General features: G+C 49.8%; 1 protein-coding gene across 10 annotated transcripts in view; it reads right to left on the reverse strand.

The window, feature by feature from the left end:
* Positions 1-20457, reverse strand: part of CACNA1D (calcium voltage-gated channel subunit alpha1 D) — a 328454-nt gene that overhangs the window by 100441 nt on the left and 207556 nt on the right. For all 10 annotated transcript variants that reach the window (XM_067043912.1, XM_067043915.1, XM_067043911.1 and 7 more), the window contains exon 9: positions 5080-5249. In XM_067043912.1, the coding sequence (XP_066900013.1) occupies positions 5080-5249 (170 nt within the window). The remainder of the gene's footprint in view (positions 1-5079; positions 5250-20457) is intronic.

Raw genomic sequence — 20457 nt, forward strand, 5'->3', positions numbered from 1 at the left:
TGTTCCAGGTGCCTTTTAACAGCCTTCCAGGGAATTGAAATTTTTTCCATTAAGAGAATTTTGTAAAGACCTAAATGAACGGAAATCCGAAGGTGCAATGTCTGCTGAATACGGTGGATGAATCAGAACTTCCCGGCCAAGCTGTAACAGTTTTTGCCTGGTCATCAAAGAAACATGCGGTCTTGCATTATCCTGATGGAAGATTATGCGTTTTCTGTTGATTAATTCTGGACGCTTTTCATCGAGTGCTGCTTTCAGTTGGTCTAATTCGGAGCAGTACTTGTTGGAATTAACCGTTTGGTTTTCCAGAAGGGGCTCATAACAGAGGACTCCCTTCCAATCCCACCATATACACAACATCACCTTCTTTGGATGAAGACCGGCCTTTGGTGTGGTTGGTGGTGGTTCATTTCGCTTGCCCCACGATCTCTTCCGTTCCACATTATTGTACAGTATTCACTTTACATCGCCCGTCACAATTTGTTTTAAAAACAGAACGTTTTTTATTACGTTTAAGTAGAGAATCACATGTGGAAATATGGTCAAGAAGGGTTTTTTTCTGCTTAACTTACGTGGAACCCAAACATCAAAGCGATTCACATAACCAAGTTGGTGCAAATGATTTTCAATGCTTGATTTGGATATTTTGAGTATGTTGGCTATCTCCCGCGTGGTATAACGTTGATCGTTCTCAATTAATGTCTCAATTTGATCACTACCAACTTCAACTTCATGGTCTACCTGACTGTAGAGCATCGTCCAGCAGGAAACCTCCAGCGTGAAACTTCACAAACCACTTTTGACACATTCGATCGGTCACAGCACCTTCTCCATACACTGCACAAATCTTTTTTTGCATTTCGGTTGCATTTTTACCTTTCTTGAAATAATAAAGCATAATATGCCGAAAATGTTGCTTTTTTCTTCCATCTTCAATACTAAAATGGCTACCCCAAAATTCACCAATTTTGATGTCTTTTTTAAAAATGCACACTGATATGACAGCTGTCACATACAACCTAACAAAATTTTTTTGAATGAAGTTGAAGACAGCTAAGTGCTACCAGAGCCATCTTACAGGAAAAACCGAACGAACCTTTTGGCCAACCCAATACAGCCAGAGTTGGGTACTGCAGATGCAGACAGTAGGTCAGAGAGAAAAGATAATGTGAGTGCATCTCCAAGCACCTGATATGACATCTGTTCTCTGACACCAAGCATTACCAAACTAGAAATAGAGCTCAAGGGCCAGAAGGCTGTGCTACCATATCTCAAAAGTGACCGAGTCGATAAATTTGTTTTCCATCAATACGTGAGAACCTTATAGTTCTTCAACACGAAAGTACAGGGATGATCCTAAAAGGGGTCCTCCCCCTGAGGCTGAGTAGAGATCTAGTACTTCTCCAAAAAAAATTCCGTTTAGGTCAAGTTTTCTTGGAGTTTAATGGCGATAGCAGCAGCAAGTACTGTGACAGCTATGACGACTCTCACAATTAACCCTCACAACTCTGTGGGCAAATAGCTTTTGCCCCTTCCTGCAGGCAAGGAAACTGGGGCTCAGAGATGTTGGGTGATGTGCCTAATACTCCAGTCCAAATTCCAAGTCACCAAACTCAATTGCAGCCAACTCCAGAGAAGGGACATCAACGCGCCCCCTGGCCCCACCCCTGCCTTCACTGGGCTTATGACACCTGCTGTTATGATTGGCTTCCCAAAGAGTCCCCTTTGTCTAGGCTGAGCCTCAGCCATCAGGGAGGCTTCTTCTCACACTGTCACTTAATTCCTCCATGTCTGGGAGGAAACTGTCCCAATGTATCCATGACCCAACTGAAAAGGACAGTCGATGGAGTTAGCATCCTGAGGCAGTGTGGACACAGTCAGTAGCCGAGGGAGTGCCCCACCCATTTTCCAGGGAGAATGCAGGGCAGGGCTGGGGTCGGGGGGTGAGTGTCACACACTCGGGGAGGACAGTGGCAATGCCCACACTTCACTGCCTGCCAACAGGTGACAGAGACCAGACCTGGTGTGAGCAGGTGGTAAGTCAGCCACTGTTCGCTGGTGAGGAGGACCACGTGGGCCGAGGTGAACCATTCTCCCCTGTGTTTCTGGCTGTGGCAAGAAGGAAACGGTTGGCAGCCACGGGAGGCCCCAGGGAAACCCTGACAGCACTGCTCCTCCAGAAGGTCTGGGCTGCGGGGAATGTGCTCCTTGGGAGGAGGCTTGGGGTCTCTTCTCAAATCAGTCAAACCTCAACATGGTTCCCACAGCCTGGGGTTTACGTCTTCATTTCCAACCGTCATCCGTCAAGGCTCTGGGACTCTGACCACTGGGGAAATACTGTAAGCCTCGCTCCACAGGACACCCCAGCACCTGGCAAAGGAGCCGATGAAAAGCCAGGGGGCACTGGAAGGAGGTGCCCCTCTGGACCAAGCACCAAGCTGGTCCTGCATGTTCACTTGTACATCACTGTGCAGAGCAGAAGCCATGATGGCGACGTCCCTGAGACACGGCGCAGCTTTCTGGGCATTGGAGCACCAGTTGCACAGTGAATTCTGAGGCTCTGCAACTTTTAAGGGGGCTTTATTTCTTTCCTCGATTACTAAGTAATGCACTTAAGGGTTTTGAACACGGGTACCTCTACACCTTGTTTATGCCATTTCCTCAGCCTGAAAAGCACTCCCCCGCCAACCTTCCACAGCCAAAGGCCGCTCATCCCTCAGAGCGCAGCAGGGACACGGCCTCTCCGTGGGGCCTTCCCTGCTTCCCCCACAGCCCACACCCCCATGCCCTTCAGGGCTCCCACAGTGGACAGCAGGCCCTGGGTTAAGATGCCAATTTCTCCACTCTGTCTCACACTAAGGTACCACGGCAAGGTCTCCAAAGGTAGAGGCACTGATTTTGCCATTAGATGTTCCCTTACAGGCAGTGGCAGGACACAGGAAATGGACTAGGACACAAGAGTGGACCCTCAGGATGACTGGGAGACAATGGCTCAAGTCCAGCAAAAATCCCTACTCCTCAAATCACGGGCCATAGAAACAGTTCTAGCACAATTGATGTTGGCTCCGCTAAGGTAGACCCCTGTCTGTTTCTAGAGGTGGAGCAATGAGATGATGAAAGGACATCCACCTACAAAAGAGGGCCCTGCTCAGCCCCTACAGGACACACCTACGCTGGCAGAGCAAGGTGCTCTGCTCCAGAGAAAGAACAAGACCTTTGCCCATTTACACATAACAGGTGACGGGCTGGGCTTAGGAGAGCAGGGCAGGGGGCTGGTGGTCCTCTGCGGGGCAGCGTCAACACCGCAGCTTGGGAACGAAGAGGGAAAGAGGGGGGCAGGCAGCCCTGAGCTGCAGGCTTGTGCTGGCCATGCTGCAGGGGTAGATGCTCTGCGAAGGCCACGGGATTCTGGTGCGAACGCCCCAGACAGAGCTGTGCCGAAGACACGCAGACACTCCTTACACCTCATCACAAAGCTGGCACGTCACGGGTGTGGAACTCACATGAAGGTCCACTTAGGAACTCTCATCCCATAGTCGACAAACCTAGTCTAGAGATCTCCCCAGTCCCCTCGGCCTCAGGGGGCGACCCCCAGGCTTTCCTTGAGGAGGCAGTTGTGCAGCCTGAGAAGCAGGGGGCCTGCCTGCACTGGCCTCCCCCCACCATTAGCATACAGGACTGAGTCAAGTGCGCATCCCTGAAGACAGGAAATACTCTCCATGGAAGCAGAGACTCACAGAGTCCCAGGCTTGGAGAATCGCGAAGGCCGTCTTGGTCAAGAATCCCCTCCACCCTGGGTCTCAGCCTCAGCTTCCATTCGGCCACCCTCCCTGCTTCGTCCCACCCTCACCTGCACACCCTCGGGACTCCAGCTGAAGGAAGAGCCCATCACAGCCTCCCAGAGCCTTTGTCTGCCCACCTCCACGTCCTTCTCACACCACTGCCTCGACTCAGATTGCTTTTCCTGACATATCTCAGGTCCATTTGTCCTTCAAGGCCCAGGTCCTGAGAGCCCACAGCTACGCCCCAGACCCCTAGGCCATCCCTTCCTCCTCTGGGCACACTGTCTACCTCCTCGCACGACCCGCATCTCCGTCTCCTCTTGCCGCATTCACCCGTGTGCGGGCCCGCCCTCCCCAGAAGGAGCAAACCACGTCCTCCCCCGTCACGAGTCCGCCTGGCAGCCCGCACCCAGCCTTGCTGAACGAAGGGCTGACTGCATGAAGTTGGAGGGGCTCCGCTCCGGGGGGGGCCTACCCAGCCATCTTCCACGGCGCGGGGCCTAACCTGTGTCCCCAGGCCTCTCAATGGACCAGCGCCCTCGGCCTTTACTATCAACTAGTCTAGATTTGAAACACATCACAAACACCTTAGTCAACTCCACCGCCGAACTTCAATTTCCACTTTTACCTGAGGGACAGATGGCCTCAGGAAGAGTTAGAGCAAGAAAAGCATATGATGAAAGAGATGCTTTGGTTGACAATGACAATGAATTCCAGCGGTGGACAAAGCAATGCCTGGGGTCCCCGTGTGGGGTACCAGCTGGGTGGGCTCCGGAGCAGCCCACTGACTCGCACGCCTCCTAACACCGCCCTAAACAGTGAATTGTCTTCCTGGCCTGTGATGGGCTAAGCATTTGGCGTCCCCTGGCTGGTGCAGGTGGGAGCCACTTCAAGGAGCAGAAGGGACGAAGGCGCCCTGCTCTTCAAGGTCCCTTCCAATAACTCGCTCTGAATTGGAGGAAGCACAACTTCGTCTCCTCTGGTGCAAGGGTGTCTTACTGCACCCCTGCCCCAGAGAAGGGGCTTACTCCATCCCAGAGGGGCAAAGGGCACATCCGGCTGACCCGCCCCGAACATAAAGCCACAAGACGAGATATGCATCTAAAGCCCACACCCCAGGCAGAAATCCAGAGTCGGTGTAAATGCACGGCTCTCGCTGACGTGCAGGCCAAGGAACCGGGGGGCTGGGAGGAGGCCTCAGTCTCAGACCGGGTCAGAGGGGGAGACGCCTGCGTAGGCGGGCATCTGAAGGGCACACAGGCTCTGTCTGGTCCCGAGCAGCAGAGGCGCCACCTACTATTTCGTTTGCTTTCCTCTCCTCCTTCTTCTTCGTTCTCGGGATCAATATCTTCTGCTTGGGTGATCCAATCCAAGTAGCCCCTGAGGTCCTCCTCCAGCTGCTGCTTCTCCCGCAGCTTCTGGAAGTCTCCCCGTGCTTTCGCCTTCTCCCTTTCCTTTGAGAATTCTCTGGGGGAGGCAAAGAGAACAGGCACAGGTCAGGACGTCGCCAGGTACCCACGCCGAGAGCCGCCTGCCCTGCTGCACAACAGTGTTGCAGCAGGACACGCGGCACCGAGTACAGCCACACGAGCACAGCAACGGGGGCCACACACGTGGACAGGACACACGACAGTGCCTTCCCAAGCAAGACTGTGGGGGTCAGAGTTGCAGAGACCACACCAACGCACATGCACCGTCCCTCAGAAAATGAACTCCCTTCAGGAGCTCTGTGCTCCCAGCAAGCCGAGTCCCAAATCACCACGAGCTGCCGTCACAGCAGGCCCGTGACCACCCCCCCCACACCAGGGGCCTGGACTCAGAGATGTCCCACCTCCCCAGAGTCTCCTCAGAGAGCCGGCATCACGCTTGAGAGAGAAAGCATTCATGAGGGCCAAGCTGTGGTCACAGAGGGCTTCTCCCATACTTTGAGGGAACACTCAATTGCTCCTAATGTGTATTGGCCCCTTTGCACAAACCAAGAGTCCTGAGACCCCAGCTCCCCACCCGCTGCAGTTCTGGCCAGAGCAGTGGACAGGGTCAGAGCAGACCCACCTCACAGCCCCGTTCCCCCTTCCCAGACAGGAAATGGAGCACCCGTGAAGCACTGCTATCTTTCTTAACCCTCGCTTCTTGCCATGATCTTTTCCCCAGAAGTCCTCCCTATAGAAGGGGAAAAGGCAGTATGATTTGTTGCCCATTTATGGGAACACCTGCCCTGGAAAGGCTCTGGCAGACATGGAAATGTTCCCAACTGTTCGTTGTTTACTCTACCTTTCCCGTCTGCAAGCCTGGATCTCTGCGTATATACAGAATCCCACATTTGCTCAGGCAAGTCAGGAAGTCAGGTGGATGATTACCCAATTCTCATATACAAGGAACCATCTGCGTTTGCAACCGTGAACTGTTACAGGAGCCAAGTTGTGTGTGTTATGGATTTAGGAAGTACGATTAAAAAGCAGCTAAGAAAGCAGATGAGATGACAGGCAGTGCAGCTTCTGCACACAGACCCCTGAACGCTGACGGACTCTATGTCTGCCTTCCTTCCAGCCCAAAGCCAGCACATCTCCCTTGCAGGGACCTCATTAACCCAACCCAGCCCAAGCCAAGCGACGAAGGGGAGGTGACCTGCTTACCTAAAAAGCCAACCTCTACTCTCTCTCCCCACCCCCCAACTCCGGACTGTCGATGGGCTGAACAGACACTTGAACACCCAGTGACACTGAGGCTTCAGGTAAGAAACCGGAATCCTCACCAAGCTGCCACCCTCTCCCCGCGCTCTGTGAGAAAGGACAACCTCATCGCCCTTACGTCACCCAGTTTTCAGATGCCCTGGGATCTGTCCTTGGCTCTGTTAGGGCTGGTCTGTCCCACCTTCACCCACTGGCAGTGAGGAGGCGGCAAGGCTGTGGGGCATCCCGAGCCCGGCTCGCGGGGGAGCTGACTCCAGGGGGTTTGTGTGGGGAGCCGAAGCCCATCAAGGACCAGAGAAGCTTTCTGCACTCTCAGCCCAGGACCTTTCCTCCTGGGGAGAACACCTTTCCTCTCAAAATAGAAAGGCCTCTGCACGCAGCATCTTGCTGCTCACGCGAACCATACCCTGAGAATGATGTGGGGCTTCTCAGCCTTGGCTTCCTGAGATACCGGCCATGCATAACTCAGTCCGGGGTAGGTCCACCAAATCAATCTGAACTTTGAAAATGTCACACCTGAACCAGAATCTCATTCTTGAACAAGTGGAGGCCTTGGAGGGTCACATGTCAATATGAAAATGCATCATGTAATCTATTCTCTTAAATACACTATAAAGACCAAGTCTGTGGGCCTTCAATTCTATTGCTTACCAAAAGTATCCCAGCACAAATCTTTCTGCATATTTTGACTCTGAACTGAGAGTATTCAATTCACATGATTATATACAAACAGGGTATTCTTATTTTGGTTACATATATCATCTGAGTTCTTGAAAAAGAAAATTACTACGATAGCAAAAGAGTCACCCTTAAGTTTCACAGGGGATTTTGCTTTAATATCATATTTCATTAAGTTTCTTTACATTAGAAATACAAAACCCCTCTCTCTAACAAGCTGCATCACTGTTGCACATTCTTGGTTGTTGGGACACAGCAAAGCAGGCATAGGTAAAATCCTACTGGGACTAAAATTTCTGAGAATAAAAAACACTGCCGATGGGACTACCCTGGTGGTTCAGTGGTTAAGAATCTGCCTTCCAATGCAGCAGATGTGGGTTCGATCTCTGGTCGGGAAACTAAAATCCCACATGCCGCAGGGCAACTAAGCCCATGCACTCTAGAGCCCAAGTGAACAGCTAGAGAGCCTGCATGCTGCAGCTACCGAGCCCGCATGCTCTGGAGCCCACACGCTGCAATGAAGAGCCCACAAGCCACAACAGAAGATCCCACACGCCACAAAGAAAGATCCCATGTGTCACAACTAAGACCCGATGCAGCCAAATAAATAGATATATTTTTTTAAATGTTTAGGGCTTCTCTGGTGGCGCAGTGGTTGAGAGTCCGCCTGCTGATGCAGGGGACACAGGTTCGTGCCCCGGTCCGGGAGGATCCCACATGCCGTGGAGCGGCTGGGTCCGTGAGCCATGGCCACTGAGCCTGTGCGTCCAGAGCCTGTGCTTCACAACGGGAGAGGCCACAGCAGTGAAAGGCCCGCATACAGCAAAATAAATAAATAAATAAATAAAATAAAAATGTTTAAAACAAAAAAAGCTGCAACGTCCTGGCTTGTAGCCCATTTATTTTAAATAGTAATCACTATTATAACTGTTCATGTAACAAAACTGTGAATATAAATGCTCTGAATTGATTTTAGGCAGTTCTGAATGGCCTAATACTTAGCAGGTGAGTAACATTTACTGATTGGGACAGAACTGAGATTGACAAGGCATAAATCTCCTTCTGCTGGCTCTGAGACAGGGTGGAGGTGAAGGGAAGTGGGCTCTTTGTGATAAACTCAGCTGTCCCATCGGTCCTCCCAGACCACTCTGGGCTCTAAGTCAGAAGACCTGGACTCTAGTCCCCACTCTGTCACTTTCCTTTTCTGAGCTTCAGTTTCTTCACCTGCAAAACAGACATGCTACCTGTTCTCCTGTCTCACAGGGATTAAGTCAGACATTCAATAAGATGCTATTGTGAACATCACAAAGCACTGTACAATTGTGAAGTTCAAATGTATAACATTTGGTTGTTGAATCTGGGAATAATAAAAGGCAATTGGAGGAGGTTTCTCAAGTACCAAAAGGAGAAAAATTGCAAACCGCTATGAATGGGCTCTAAGCTGCATGATGCCAGTGGAATAGAGGGAAGCACAAAAGGACACATGGGATCAAAGTGGGCTCAGAGTGACCCTGATAAGCCAGCAAGTGCCCCATCAACCCTGTACCACTATCTGCTCAGTGCAAAATAACTCATTCCCATCACAACAAACCTTACATCCCAGGAAATCTCACCTGAGTCCACTGAATCTTTATCAACCTCAGTGGATGATGAAAAAACAGTTTTCCATTTCACTTAAGAATTTATCATTCTAGAAGCCTATTACTAAGGGATTAAATAACAGTCACTATTATAAAAGTTAATTTAACAAAGCTATTGGTAGAAACCGTCAGACTTTCACAAGTGACTAGAAATCTGACAACTCACATGTGATAGAAGCCTACCTGTTCCAGATCAGAAAGGGGAAAAAAAAAGAAAAACGATTTTAAGAAGTGCTTGGACAAAAAAGCACATATATTGTGCTACCCTTTGGATGCAGAAGAAGAGGAAATAAGGAAACAAACACTACTGTAGGATGTATCAGAAAGATAAAGCACAAAATAAGGGATGGGGACAAAGGGAGCAGAGGAGATGAAGTAGGAGTGACACTTTTTCTATAATTTTGACTTTTAGAATCATGTTAACGTTTTACACATTAAATTTTTAATTAAATCAACAGGGACGGGAAGGAGGGAAAATACCCCTAAAGTGGAAGTGAACTGAAACAAATGAATCTGACTGTACTTCAGATGAATACCATAACCACCCTGAAGGAGAAAGACAAAACTAGTTCAAGTAGTTTATGAACATTTGACTGCATCCTCTCCATCTTGGACAGGACTGGGGTAAGGGCAGAACCACAGACAAATGCTCAACTCTTTTTAGTCAGTTTGGTGTTTTGTAGTGATATGGATGAAACCATGCTGAAACTATTTTAGACGTATTACAGGATTTCACAAATGAGCTAATGCATAAATGCAGTTGGGAGCCAGTGTTCTCCCTGTGGAAGCACGGATATAGAAAGACGGGAAAGGGACCATTAGAAAGAGCCCTCTGGGGATGGACTGCAACTGGGATACTGATGTGAACTCGATTTCTAAAGATGTATGCGTAAGACTACATGTATAAAGGTGAGTACGTGTATGTAAATGCATATACCTCCTAGCTCTGTTGGAAAGATCTAGAAACAAAGATGCCCCCACACTCAGTAGTTATGAGCATACCTGGCACCCAGATCTCGGTCTCTATTACCATTTCCCATTAAAAGGACCAGTAGTCTTTGGAGAAATGGCTGATTACAGGGCTGGGGAAGGGTAGACACAGGATTAAGAGAATAAGAAAGTGCTTAAAAAACAAAACAAAGCAAAAAAAAACATGATGGGGGCATGAGAAGCACCTCACAGGCCAAATCTCGGATAATGTGAGCCCCCGAATAACTAAAAACAGTAAGGAATTTAAAAATATTTTTAAAAACCAGTCCACACCCCTTATAGATAAATTAAAAAGCAAACAAGATGGGCTTCCCCAGTGGCACAGTGGTTGAGAATCCACCTGCCAATGCAGGGGACACGGGTTCGGTCCCTGGTCCAGGAAGATCCCACATGCCGTGGAGCAACTAAGCTCGTGTGTCACAACTACTGAGCCTGTGCTCTAGAGCCCGTGAGCCACAACTACTGATCCCACGTGCCGCAACTACTGAAGCCTGAGCGCCTAGAGCCCCTGCTCCACAATGAGACTAGCCACTGCAATGAGAAGCCCGCGCACCGCAGCGAAGAGTAGCCCCCGCTCGCCACAACTAGACAAAAGCCCGCATGCAACAACGAAGACCCAACACAGCCAAAAATAAGTAAATAAATAAAATTTTTTAAAAAAAGCAAACAAGATAAAATATTAATAGAATATTAAGCGAACTGGAGTTAAGGGTACCTGGATTACTTACTAAGATATTATTCTTGCAACTTTTCTGTATATTTGAAATTACTTCCAAATAAAAAACTTGTTAAAATGTTTGGAAAACGTAACCGCTCTCATCAAATGCAAATTTATGTTGTTTTACATTTACTTCCGCTTACCATGTAGACTGCAGGTTCCTTGTAGGAATGGACAATGCTGTCCATTTCTTTCTTTCCACATCTCTCTCCTCCAAGAGAGCCCCCCTTCAAGCAGGCACACAGGAGACGAGGTACAAAAGGACATAACACACAACAAAACGAGCCCTACTCCTTAAAGAGGCCAGAAAGCACCAGGACAGAAAGCCCACGGTTCCTGGGATTGGCCAGAAGCCTGAAACAAATGCGTCTGAGAAGTGGATACCATCAGGAGCAGCCTCCACCACCAGCCTGCCATTTTCCCTAATCACTTACAGGCTTACGGGGTAGAGTTTCTGTCTCAGGCTGTTAGATTCCCTCCAGGTCTATGTCCTGTAAGGAGCGATTTCTCAGGGAGGAATCTCCCTGCCAGCTGGACCTGACAACTCCCCAGGGTCTCATGCTGGCCAGTCTGCACACACCTCAGCCATGGAGGCAGCTGGAGGGGCTGTGGCTGGAGCATTTCCTCAGGGCCTGCCTCCCTCTTGGCTGGTCACCAGCACTGCACACCTGGACTCCACCATGGTGTCGTCCTGCTCAGAAAGCCTCAGGGCTCCTCACTGCTGCCCTCAGGAATCAAGGTCAAACATCCTGGCCCGGCACTCAAGGCCTTCCAGCCTTCCCCGACCTGCTATTCCAGCTTTATCTCCCCTTCTCATAAATGCACATCTTGCACTTTGGCTACACTCCTCTTTGCTTCCCCAACCCTGTGAGCCTTTATCCACAGAACTCTGTCCACCTGAGCAGCCTTTACCCGTCTTTCAATTCCAGCTCACCTGTCGAGACCCAGCTTTCCCTGGCTACCCCAGCCAAAAGGCTCTGCCCTCCTTGGAATCACCAGAACACTCTCCTCATAGACACCAGCCACGGATCTGCATGCGTGCCTTCTCCCTGCAGCCTCCTCAGCGGTGTCCTTAACAGGGCCCAGCACAATTCCTTACACGTCATCCTCACTGGAGAGTGTGAACGGTGAGGCAAGGATGGCATCACCCTCATTACACAGAAACTGAGGTCAGGGAAGTTGGACACAAGCCCATCCAGCTCCTAAATCCACCCTCCTAAGGACATCCACATGGACACACAGCAGGCCGAGGAGGAAGAGAGTAAACATAGGAATGGATAAGGATTAAAAAAAAAAAAAATCAGCTTACAGTCAGTCCAGGAAGGGCCTTAAATTCCAAACTAAGGGACGTGTTTCCCTGTAGGCAATGGGGAACCAACAGAAGTTTGATAAGAGAGAGTCACCATCAGCTTTGTTTTCTAGGAGTGATGTATGAAGATGAGATCATATAAGGAGAAAATCTGGTGAGGAAGTCAGAAGGTACTCAGTAAACCCTGGGTGATGGACTAGATTTAACATCAATAAAAATGCGAGTAAAAAAATAACAGGGTCCTGATACAATTCCCAACTTTCTTACACCATTTGGAAAAGCAACTGTGAAGCCTGACACTGTTGCCCCTCCAACCACCCTCCACTTTACAGTCTGGTCATTTTCACCTCCACCCTTTCCATGTGGTCCCCTAGGTCTGGCACATCCACCACTGTCTTCTCAGATAATATGGACCTTCCTGCAGGGCCAGGTGAGACACCACCTACCAGGTGAACATTACCTGCCTAAGTGTTCAGGAAAGAAAGGCAGGGTGGGCAGGGGGCAGAGGAAGGGCAAACAGGAGGTCAGATGGAAAAGAGATGCCGCAGAAGAGCCACGTCCCTGGTCCTCAACCTCTGAAAGGGCTGCCATGGAAAAGAGAAAGCAGACCCGCTGTGTGCCCCAGGGAGTGGATGGACGTTTCAGAAGATTGCTTTCAGCACAACAGAAGGAAAAAATTTCTAATAGTCCAAGTCCACCAAAAATAGGAACTGGGAGCCTTGGAAGCAGCAACTCCCTCGAGGGGTACAACAGGGACCTTTGGTAGAAGGACTAAGCCCTCGGCGGAGAAACTGGCGCACAGGATGTGGTGAAGACCTTGCCATCTGTCTTCCCCAGGCCCCACCTCATCACCCTGTCCCACCTCAGGACAGCACTTGCCCCACGCAGCGTTTGACCGGAGCTGTTACTCGAGTCTCCCCAGGCTCCTCAAAGGCTCAAGGGACGCAGTACACCCAACTGCTGGGAAGTGGTCCCTTCCTCATTTTCTGTTCCTCTCCCTGGGCAGCAGCCTGGAACCCTCTCTTAGCGCTGGCAGCTGAGAAGCAGAAGGGCTGAGAGCATCCAGAAGAAAGGGTCACAAGGGCTGCTGCCTGCAGAGCAACGGTGCTGCCCCGGGCTCCCTCCCTGCCTCCACGGGGCTCACAGAGATGGAGCGACACAAAGAAGAGGACAAGCGGAAGCTCTGAGAGGCGCAGCCTGAGCCCTCACCGCCCTGAGCAGCCCCTCACCCACAAGCATGTTGGCCCTGGGCCCCAGCCAACCTCCAGCAGCTCCAGAGGGTCTGCGTCTGCACGGCTGGGGGCTGACTTGGTTTCCCGCGGAGGAGCGCATCAGGCCATGGCCCTCTTCCCCGGCAGGAACGGAGCAAACCCCTTTGGTATTGGGATGTGTGTTTGGAGCCCTTGGAGTGTCTTTACATTCGCTGCCCACAGGCCTCACTGCCTCCTGCGGCACAGGCAGGACCAGGATTTTCACTCCCGTCTCACAAAGGGCCAAACCGAGGTTGAACAAGGTAACATTACTGCTCCCATGTCACATGCCGGGTAAACAGGACAAAGGGCTCTGAACCAGGCTCCAAACCCAGGGCTCTTTTCAAAGGATTCCCGATCCCTCCGCCTCCTGGCTCAGAAGATGCGTAGGCTGGACACTTACTAGTCAGGACCAGGAAGGGAGGGGCAGGGCAGAAAGCACCGTTTACCCTTACATCCTGATTTTCTTCCAGAGTCCCAACCTGGCCTTAGAGAAAGGTGACAGCACCCTCTCTGCTCATCTCCCCACATGCTGACCTTCACTCCCCAAAACCAGCCAGCCTCCCTCCCGGGAGCCCCTACATAACTTCCCCCGCCCCACCAGGAGGAGCCAGGCACGTGCCTCACGCTCTGCAGAGAGCTCCCCAAACCCTGACATTGACCAGGGTTTACAGGCCCTGCCATCCCCAGCTCTGGGAGCCCTGGCTCAGTCAACACTCCTGGAGAGAGAGCACTTAGCCTGAAGCAAACCATCGCCCTGAAATGGCAGCGCAGGTCAAACGTGACTGCCACCAATGCTGAAGGACGACGCACGGTCTGCTCTGGAATCTGTTATTTCTCAGATGGCCCATAAAATAAATGGGCCACTGGAAATCATGTTGATTTAGAGATGGAGCTTTTTCTTGGGTTGTAGTACTGTTTATTTTAACCAAAGCCACACAAATAAAATTTAGACAAGCTAAATGCTTTGAAATTTATACACACATGCACAGAGAAAACAAACACAAACAAGCACAAAAACCTCCAGTGAGCAAGGCCAACCAAATCACTAGGACTCAGACTTCTATAGAAAAGACTCAGAAATTCATCAAAAAAGAAAACAACCGCCCCCACAAAAAGGCTAAGAGGAGGGGGAAGCTGAAGAAATAAGCCACTGATTTTTATCAGCAGAGGCCAGTCTTCTTCAGACCTAAATTATTTCCCCTACACAGACATAAAGGAAATAAAACAGGATGAAAGAGCAGTTTGGTTCAAAAACATTTTTGCTTAAATTAAATTTTTTGGAAAGCACATAAGTTCAGTTTGAGTTTGAGGAAATTGGGTGTTTTATTTTAAAAAAATCAACAATAGTGTGTGATGCTTCACGCACAAAAAAATTTTAAATTGTTGGTACTGGTTTAGTTCAAAGTTCATCAAAATCATTGGCTTTGTTCCAGTTTTCCCTCAACCACTAAAAGCCAGGAGCAGCCAAAATGTGTTCTCGCTGCATGAAATAAATAGGCCAGAATGGGGGGGAGGGCTTTGGACTGCAGCACCCCATCGATAAGATCTGCTCCCTTGCAGGTAACTCCCACGGAGGGGAAGAGGGCTAACGGATGACAGTGCTCTTTAACGGAAGTTAGGCACTGGCCACCAAGAAGGGAAGGGGAACCACCGGCGAGCCAAAGAGACAAGAGCAAATGGAGGACCCTTGCTTACACAGCAAGCGGGTCGAGAAAAATGTTTAACAACCACGCTTCCAATCACCCAACTACATCATGACTATTCTTCGGGAGCTCATTCCTGAAACAAACTCCATGGGGAATCCTTGTGTGAAGGGATCCTGTGCCTTCTAATTTTTGTTTGTGACGGCTGGGGAATATTAAGAGATTTTCTCAGAGCAATCCTCCCCTTTTCATGTTCTTCGCTTCTTTTATTGACATCGACGTCTGTGAAGATGCTTTATATAGAAAAGAGTTGCCGTCTTTTGGGAAGATGAACCATCTTCAAAGTAGGTGTTTCCTAGCTTTTAATAACTAGGGTGAGTTAATTTCTGTGAATGACAGCAGGGCAGCCTGAACACACCAAAGCTCAGGGACAGGGTGGCACTTACTCTGCCCAAGAGAAAGGGGGGGGTATGGATGGAAAGAACAAATGCCTCATCTGTCCAGGCTTCTCTTCTCTCGCCCAGTCCTTTCTGACCACTCCCTGGCTTGAACCCTGTGCTCCGGCCATCCTAAAGTTCCCTCATTTTCTCCAAGGCACGGAGAACTCTTTCAGCTCCAGGCTGTTCCCGAAGTGAGGCTCAACTCACTACTCTTCCAAATACCACCCCACTCAGCTGGGTCAGCCTACAAAAACATTTCTCCAATTTGCCCTGCAATTTGTTATTTAATATTCCCTCTTACACGCCAGACGGTAAGCTCTGTGACGGAGGGGCTGTGTCTGTCTTATCTTTGTATGTTGGTTCCTTATCACAAATCCTGGTCAGTAGTATTTGCTCGATAAGATTAGGCTAAACTAAATATATAGTTTCATAGGCTCAGGCCTTACGTTAACGATGATCATGTCAAAGACATGATTGTGGGCTCCGCATAGGAGGTACCTGTAACTTTCTATCGCCTAAAACCGCACCCGTGATTGTCACAAGCAAAAAACAAGAACTAAGCCAGTCAGAGTCCTGGACAAGTCTAAGAAGTCATCCATGGAGCAAAAGCCTCTTAGAATGAAATACACTTTCCTTTCACCACATCCCCTTGTCTGAGGACAGAAGAGCTGCTCTTTCTTTGAAGAGTTAGTTTCCATGGCTACCAAAGACATTTCCCCAAATGATAAGAATCCGGGTTGTATACTAAAAGGTACAGACTTCTTGTTTCAATCTGTTTTCTAAAAAACATGTTTTAAAAGGTGTTCTTCAAAAACATAGGCCTCTTGCCTGACATCACTTTCTCCAAGTGAAATGTATCAATCAAGTGAGCCCTGCCAACTATATCACATCTTCTCATGACGGCTTCAAATAGTGCTCCTTAAGAAGTCATCTGGGAACCACACCTCACTAGACTTGTCAGATTCTGGTTTTTAAAGAAAAATGAGAAAAATGTGTACCTGAAGTCTGACTTGGGAGGGTGGCCGAACCATTCAAAGTTAACATGTGGGAAGAGACCAGTGAGCCCAGACCCTGTCCTGCTTCTGCACCAAAACAGGGCCTGGTTAAAGAGCCTGAGGTGGACAGAGCACTGCATCACCTATTCAAAGGGCAGCTGGGGGATGTGACCACAGATGAGCCATGCTGGCCCATGGAAAAAGCTGGAACAGAGCCCACCAGCTCGGAAGTCCTCAAAGCAATCCCTGTAGGAATTCCAGCCCAAATCCCTCTCACTGGTCACGTCAAAGGCAGACCACCTGGAGAGAGGCACTAAGGGAGATGGGGTCCTCCCTCTGAGGAGCTTCTCCCTGAAGGACAGGATGGGTGAAGTGCCCTTTCTGAACCATCAGACTTACTTGAGAACAAGGGAAGAGCATCCTATTATAGGGGAGACTCAGGGACTCAGAGAGATCACCCCCCCACCCCCAAGTAAAAGAATCCCAAAGGACCTCTTGAGATAGACTGGGACTTGTTCACAGGAGTTTTAAGAGGCAAAACCCCCCAATTTCTCTGAAGTCTCCATATTCCACGATTCCCCTTTACTTGGAGTAATTATTTGGGGGAAGAGAAAGAAATTGGCAGAGCATGAAGAATGGAACAGCTCAGGATGTATCAGCACAGAGCCAGTCTGATAGATGGGATCCCCCAGGGGCACCCCCTCATCACACACAGAAAGAGCTTCCAAGTGATGAGGAATCAGCCTGGGCTCTGGAGTCGAGCAGATCCAGATTTCATCCCTAGCTTACCCGGAATTCCTTCCTTACTAGCTGTGTGACTTTGAGAAAAACAAACCCTCTCTGAGCATCGCTTCCCTCATCTCTAAAACTGAGGCAAAAGACATAGCAACTAAAGTAGCTGAGAAGATTGAATGAAATAAACTTTATATAGGCACCTAGCTCAGCGCCGGGCATAGATCTATATATAACTGACATAGTAACAACAATAAGTAATAAAGAAAAATTCCCTCACGTGATCCATACCCCAGAGCTGACAAATCCACAGCTCTCTCCTCATCTGAGACACACTGACCCTCAACCCTCTTCCACAAGGTCTCCTCCACTCCCACCCCTCTCCCTCTGCCACAGCCCCCAGCCCCAGAGCTCTCCTCACTCCGCTCGGCCCAGAGACGCACAGCTTCAACTTCCAGGCCCTCCCGCCTCCATCACCTTGCCGCTCAAACGCCTCCACAGCTCCCACGAACTAAAGACAAAACCCCGCCTCCGTCACCAGGCATTTCCTTCTGCTCCACGACTCCCAGACAGCACACAGCACCACGACGGCCCCACTGGCCAACTCACTGGCTCCTGAAGTGTGTGCCACACCAGGCCCTGCTCCCCTCGCTGCTTCTGGGGTCTGGGATGCATCCTCCTTTCCTGACATCCTTACAAACGCCCTTCCTTCAATGCCCCACCTGAGTCCGGCTTCCTCAGGAGAGCCCTCTCTGACCTGCCAGCCCTCCACTGCTCTCCCAGGGCACACGGCTCGGTACAGATCGTGCTCAAGTACAGTTGACTGAGAGCCGGAGGGGAAAGGGTGCAGGCGCTGGCGTGCACACAGGGAGGGCCCTGGAGTTCCTCCGTATGTCTCCGTAAGCCTATCTGTAAGTACCGGCATATGATTCAAGGACAGGTAGGTCTCTGGGAACAGCGCACCTCTGGCCAGGCGGTGTGCCATCACCCACTGGATTAGAATCCTTCAGATTCAGTGAAGGCCTCCCAGACTCAGAAGGCGAAAAGCCCCAAACGCTTGGAGGCTCTGAAGGTGCTGGCGGAAAACTTAAACCAGGATTTATTTTAAGCAGAATTTCAAGGGAATGATCTAGTTCTGAGTGGATTAATATTTTATCCCTGAATCCAAAACAAACTCTTATGACAATCAGACTTAGAGAAATTAGGTTAGGTCTTCAAGTGCCACTCCAGGTCCTGGAAGGAGGCGGGACCCTGGAGACAACAGCTGGCACGTGAATATTCAGACTGCAAACAAGAAGGCTTTTCAAATTCACAGGAACAGCCTTGTTCCTTGTTCACAGGAACAGCCAATGCTGACCACATCCCACATTTGCAAAGGTCTTTACACTTTACAAGGTCCCTTCCCATCCATTTCTCTCCTTGGTTCTCAGGACAGCATTGTAAGAGAAACCACATGGGGACTTCCCTGGCGGCGCAGTGGTTAAGAATCTGCCTGCCAATGCAGGGGACACGGGTTTGAGCCCTGGTCCGGGAAGATCCCACATGCTGCGGAGCAACGAAGCCTGTGCGCCTCAGCTACTCAGGCTGCGCTCTAGAGCCTGCAGACCCAACACAGCCAAAAATAAATAAATAAATAAATAAGCTTATTTAAAAAAAAAAAAAAAGAAAGAAAAGAAAAATTACATGGCAATGGGGCCATCAACTTTAGGAGCGAGAAGACCCTGACTTGGAGAAGTGAAGTATACTGATGAAAGTCACGTCGCCAGGAAACGTGGCGTCAGGACAAGAGCCAAGACTCTGACCTCTGAACTTGAGCTCTTCCCAGTACGACATGTGGAGACCAATAACCACAGCAACTAGGAATCCCCTGGGCCAAAGGAGCCACCGCAGGCGGGGCAGCACTCAGGGATCCCAGCCACAGCAATGCCACAACCCTCGGCTGTGGATACACCCGCTGGAGTTACCAGCACCCCCAGGCTGTCTCTGCAGAGACTGAAGCTTCTGGCACACATCTCAGGCCAGGTGAGCCCAGACCACAGGGGCTGGACAACATCGCCCCGGACCAAGTGAGCCAGGGTCTCCGTTAGCTGAGGACCCTGCCCCATCGGAAGACCTCACCACCACTAAGCCTCAGCTCTCTTCACTGATGCTGGCAGTCACCGAGCAAAGCGCAAGGCACGTGTCCAAGGCCCAGTCCCCATCGCCCAGTGCGTTGTCATCCTGAGGTCCTCTGAACTTCCCCGTCACTGATTCATCCTCCTCTCGCTCTTCACTCTGGAATTGCTGCTCCAGAGGGTACATTCTCCTGTATCCTCAACCTTTTCAAAGGGACCCCCCGCTTCTCCTTGCTTTGATGGAAACCTGGGTCATCCTCACGCTTACTGCTTTGCTTCCCTTGTAGCACTTCCAGACCCCACCTACCTCGGGGTCTCAAGGTGGCATTGACAGCCTCCTTGCTTTTCTGTTCCTCGTCACATCTAGACCAATACTCCCTCATCCTGCTGTAAAAATCAAATACACAAAAAACCCTACTCCTTTCAGGACAGTGCCAGTAGGCTATGTGACCTTCTCCCCTTCCTCCGTGTTGTCTCCTACTTGCCCCTTAGACTGAAGTCTTAGGCTCCCAGCTCCCAGCCTTCCTGCCCATCCCAAGTCCTACCATCTTCCTGGTGGACTCCAGTAGCCCTCGGTTGACCCTGCCAACAGCTGGCTTTTCAATCCCTTGACATATTAATCTCCATGACTATTGATCCCCAAATTTTACCACCCCTAATCATGAATTCACGCTTTCTGTTCTCTGACCACAACGTCCTCTCAGATCAGTTGGCTTGTCTCACTCCTCCCACTATAAACAATACTAACCTCTTCGGAACATCCAGTCCACTGACCGCCCCCATTTTCTCTCAGTCTGTTAGGCTTCCCCTTCCCCCCTAATCTACCTTCGATTTCATGATCCATCAGTAATCCATTTAGTGATGTTCTTGCTGCTACCCTAAACTCTCTTGCATCCTTTTACTACACAGAGAGCAAAACCCTCACCCCAGATGACCTCAGATACTCCCTTTCTCCACACCTGGGTAAGAGCAGTCAAACGTGGCTACAGAAAAGTCATATGATGTGACAGACTGACATCACTATGGATTAGTCATCGCCAGCTTCAAAAAGAACCTCAATGCTACCTATCATCTATGTCTGTTCTCTGGTCCACTCACTCCTCAACTCCCTGCAACCACCAACTTGAACCTCCCCCACTCTCCAGACAGGACTCTGCCACCTACCCCCTTGCCGCCAGCAGTTAACCCTGCCCCCTGCTTCAGAGAAGCTAGGAATCAGGCAGGAACACTCCCAGCTTCCTACGATCAAACCAAACTGGTATCTGCCCCATATTCTCTTCCTTTCTTCTCATGACAAAGAAAACCTCCTTTTCTTAATACTACCTGTCTTCTGACATCCTAATAAATCGAGTGTTCCAATCCTTCCATTTTTTGAGGTTTTCTTTAATTCCCTTCAGCAAAGTTTTGTGTAGACACGATCTTGTACATCTTTCGTTAGATTTATTTCTGGGATCTTGACTTTTTTAGGTTTTT

This window comes from Kogia breviceps, chromosome 10 (assembly GCF_026419965.1).
Source record: "Kogia breviceps isolate mKogBre1 chromosome 10, mKogBre1 haplotype 1, whole genome shotgun sequence".
Lineage (NCBI taxonomy): Eukaryota > Metazoa > Chordata > Mammalia > Artiodactyla > Physeteridae > Kogia > Kogia breviceps.